Source organism: Morone saxatilis, unplaced genomic scaffold (assembly GCF_004916995.1).
Source record: "Morone saxatilis isolate NCDOM2014 unplaced genomic scaffold, NCSU_SB_2.0 Contig3, whole genome shotgun sequence".
Lineage (NCBI taxonomy): Eukaryota > Metazoa > Chordata > Actinopteri > Moronidae > Morone > Morone saxatilis.
Genome location: NW_023339873.1, coordinates 22,448,038 through 22,452,598, shown reverse-complemented (window position 1 = coordinate 22,452,598; position 4,561 = coordinate 22,448,038). Strand labels below are relative to the sequence as shown.

General features: G+C 39.5%; 1 protein-coding gene across 1 annotated transcript in view; it reads right to left on the bottom strand.

The window, feature by feature from the left end:
• The window catches only part of ism2a (isthmin 2a), a gene marked incomplete in the record, with an annotated part of 9,422 nt that extends 8,310 nt beyond the window's left edge, over positions 1-1,112 (bottom strand). The window contains 1 exon segment of the mRNA XM_035674376.1: positions 585-1,112. Within this exon segment, the coding sequence (XP_035530269.1) occupies positions 585-707 (123 nt within the window).
• Between the last annotated feature and the right edge of the window lie 3,449 nt (positions 1,113-4,561).

The following is a 4,561-nucleotide window of genomic DNA, read 5'->3' as shown; positions in this document are numbered from 1 at the left end:
ATATGTTCTAAGGTTTTTAATAATAGTTTTTCATCTTTACTGTAAAAGATAGGGAGGGCTTAGCCCTGTTAGCCCATATAAACCAGCCCTTTTGTAGCTCTCTGACCTTTCAAATATCTGGTTGAGATAGTGACTGCAAGAGCATAGTATATGATTCCTTATTTTACCTGAGTATAATGAACTAATAACACTAATTGTCCAACTTGTACCTCTATATGTATACTATAAGTAAAGGACTATTTGGGTAAAATAAGTCTTTAAAACTTTAAGTACTTGCATACAGCAACATTTTGGTGGAATAAACTATAAGTACTTGAATAAAGTATTTGGATGGAATTTGCTATTTGGCTTGGTGGTGCTGTCATGAAAAACTAGGGTCTAGGAATGTCCTATGAAATGCAGTCCTAGAAACGCAGTTCTGAAAGTACAGTCTCCTCTACTGGAGGAAAGTATCATTGTACAGAAACACAAGTGAAATAGCAATCTCAGTGTCCATGAGTAAGTCTACTCTCTCATGAGAAAAAACTCAAAAGCACCACTCTTTTCTCTGTAGGCTACCCATATAATCTAAAAAAACAATTTACCTCAGTGAGAGACGCTGTAGTGTGTCTGTCTCCGACTGAAGTCCTCGTGGGAAATCCACTGACAGACACCGACACCACAATGAGGATCAGCAACCACAGATACCACACTGCTCTCCGTGGCATCTTTACCCTAACTCTGTTGATCTTCTCCCAAAGATGATGGATCCTTCAGTCCGTGTCCTCACATGTAAGAGAAGTGATCACACCATGTCACCGAGCCAAGAGTAAAACCACAAACCGGCACACACGTGCGTGATCTCCGTGCGCCCCCTCGGCGCTGCAGCTCTCTGCTGGATCTCTTCTTCCCTAATTGCAGCCTGTTAATCCCTGATGTCTGATCTCTAATATTATGTTATTTTACTGCACATGTCCGACACCAAAGTCCAACCGGCGTTTCTAATGAATGTTTCCGTCAATGCGCCATGGTGAAACAGCTCTAATTGGTCTAATGCAACTTCCAACCCTCGGAGCGGAGAGTAGACCACGTCCTCAAGGTTTTCAGGTCCTCCTCTGCTGAAGTGACATCAAGTCAGCGGTTCCTCTGGTTGCAATCCAGCTTGTAGTATTGGTTTAAAAGGAGCAACCTCCCCCTCTGCCCTGGATGACGCAGTGGAGGGAGGGTGTGCTCCTACAGCTATAGTTGTAAACTGACAAAAAGCAGACAGGACATAAGAGAGAGAGCCTGAGAGATGTGAACAAACACAATATTCGTTGCTCCTAGGACAGTAACACATTTTGTAGGCAACTTCTTAATCCACTGATCCTCTGATATGATGTTTCACAGACATTGTATCTACTACTTGCAAGCAGCATTTGCAAATGTGTAATGATATATTGATATGAATTGATGACAACAACACATATAATGATAGAACTTATTTATTTCAGTTATTTTATTAGGCCTGTGTTGAAAATAAAAGAAACAAAAGAAAATGTTAAAATGTTTGATGTGTGATCATTATGCTGATGGTCTATTTGCATATATTTTGAAATAAGCTTGCAATAGCACTTCTAACCGCTTGGTTTCCAATTTGGAGGTCAAAGCTATTTCTTGCCGGCCTGGCCTATGTGTGTGCACACATGCACCGATCAGCCATAACATTATAACCACTGACTGGTGAAGTGAATAACACTGATTATCATGACACCTGTCAGTGTTGGCAGCAAGTTAATATTTTGTTCTCAAAGTTGATGTGTTAGAAGTAGGAAAAATGTAGGATTTGACTTACATTTGACAAGGGCCAAATTGTGATGGCTAAATGACAGGGTCAGATCATCTCCAACACAGCAGCTCTTGTGGGGTGTTCCCGGTCTGCAGTGGTCAGTACCTATCAAAAGTGATGAACCAATGACAGAGTCATGTGCCACCAAGGCTTATTGATGTAAAGGCCGGCCCGAGTGGTCAGATCCAACAGATGAGCTACTGTAAAACTTAATGCTGGTTCTGATAGAAAGGTGTCAGAACACAGTGCATTGCAGTTTGTTGCGTATAGGGCTCTATAACATTATGGCTGGTGTATATCACGACACACATATGCTAGTGTATACACTTAACTCTTTCCAGACACAGGTCTAGAAGACCTGGAGTGAAATGGAGAAAGCATGGAAAGGGAATGGATTGGGGGATGGGGTCAAGGGGTGAAAGAGCTTCCAGATGTTGAAAGTTTCTTTTTCACTTCCTTTTTTGACTAATAACATATGTGTGTGTGTGTGTGTGTGTGCGTGCGCATGTGTTTCTCATGTAAAAATCTTCACACTACTTTTGATCAGTTTCAGCACTTCTAACATGCATTATGATGACTCCAAATGAATGAGAATGTTGCTCTGTGTATGCTGGTTATGCAAGGAAACTGTCTGCCAACAAGATTGCAAGATCATAATACAATCAATTGATACTGAAACCTCATTGAAACCAAAAGTATTTATTATGGTTAACAGTAATATAATAATGTGTAAAAGTCATAGGTGTAGTTACTGTCGGCGCACGGCGGAATGACGCTCTGCCACTTTTTCTTCTCAAAGGTAGGAAATAGAATATTAGCAGTTCACATTGGCGGCATTCATATCCAGAGCTTGTCAGCTGCATGGCTGCTACAGAGCTGCTACTCCTAGCCCTATGTTTGTTAAATCAAGATGTTCTGCCACACATACGTAATGCAGGTGCGGCCGATGTGAACAAGTCATTGTAACAGCCGAACTTAAACTGAACTGAGTTGCCAAGATACGAGAGACGCATCATCAGACAACACCTAACCTGTCTTGAGTTAGTTGAGCAGTACACCCGTTGTGAATGGATGCCTGTTGCTGAGCTCCTGTTTTCCTTTTGCCTCTCAACTCAACAGTAACGTTTAGACTACGTGTGGCCTCTATTATGTTCAATAGTAGGCATACCACCAGGCTTGATAAAGTTGATGTGTTAGTAATAAACAAGTATTGTGGAAACCCCAGTACCAGCGTGGCTGTGAGTTTATGCCTGTCGCCTTTTTCCACTCTCTCCAAGATAACATTAGCTCAACCAAGAAACACGGACCCAAACTGTTACACCATAATATATATATATATATATATTATATATTACATGAACATATATACATTAATATTACTACAGTGCTTGAGACGTAGCAGTGTGACTGCGTGCCAAATCAAAAATCACGACACACACACGGGGGTTCCGGTACTAGGGCTAGTAAAAGTCTATGTTTATGTATTGACTTAAGTGACTGCCTTAGCAGCTAACAGTAACCAGTTAGCAAATACAAATTTGGCCCTTTCAATCAGACAACAAAGTAGCCATTGTTTGCTTGTTTTTGTATTTTTACAATAAAAAATGGACATGGAGGGATAAAAGCTTCATCAGCTGGTTTGGACAGCACATCTTCATCGTGGTGGGGAGATCAAAGTGCTTTCTAATTGATTGTCCAAAGTTGATACACAGAGATGTGAAGAGTGTCAGTTCAAAACAAGTTTTGATTCACTTTTAAGTTGGGGTATGAGTCCAAAGACACTTTGACTTATAGACAATTGGAGACTCTGTTCCATTGAAAAGGAGTAATTGGTAAAGAGAGAAAGACCAAGATGCAGATTTTAACTCCATGCTGAATTCATTTTTAGAAAAAAGCCTTATTTCAAATCCCCTCACTTCATATACTACAGGACTAACATTTTTTTATGCCTAATAACAAATCATATGGAACATTAGAATGCCTGAGCCCCCTTTAAAAAGAACAGCCTGCTCTGTCCTTTCCTGTAGAGGGCCTCAGTGTGGTCCGTCCAGTCCAGTTTGTTGTTTAACTGCTCCCCAAGAAACTCTTGGTGAATGAATCCAAGATTCTTAAAACAAAAATATTATGAGCAGGGAGTAGAGCTAAAACAGTCTAAAACAGTATAAAATAAAATGTAACAAATCAAATAGAACATTCCTATATAAACCACTGTAATTCTGCTGCAGTGAGAAAGGCTTATTGGCAAGATGCACTCTCCCTGGTAGCTGCTAGGTGATAATTAAAATTAACCAAGAAAATGCAGTTTGACCATTTCTTTTCAACACTATATCATTACCTTTATGGCCTGTTTATCAAGTGAATTTTACATACAGCAGCAACACACACAAGGATTGCAGAGCGGGCTTCTGTACAATAACACAGTATAAAATGCTGCAGCTCTAAAAGCAAAAAGCAATATAAAAAATATAACCAACGTACTACTCAAATGAGGTTTAACATTAACATAACAAAAGCCTGATGCACACAACATGCTAAAATAAAGTTCAACAGGCTAAACAACAAAATTAAAAATACTAAAACAACATAAAACATGGCAAAACCAAGTTTGAAGTCGTGTCATTGACAGCTCGTAACACTGATCTATCCATCATTGAGCTTGAACTTTTTGCACTATTTATATTTAATTTCCACTTTAGTAGTTTAGTAGTTTTAGTTTTTTAGTTTTAGTCAAGCTGAATTTTCTGCTCATATTTT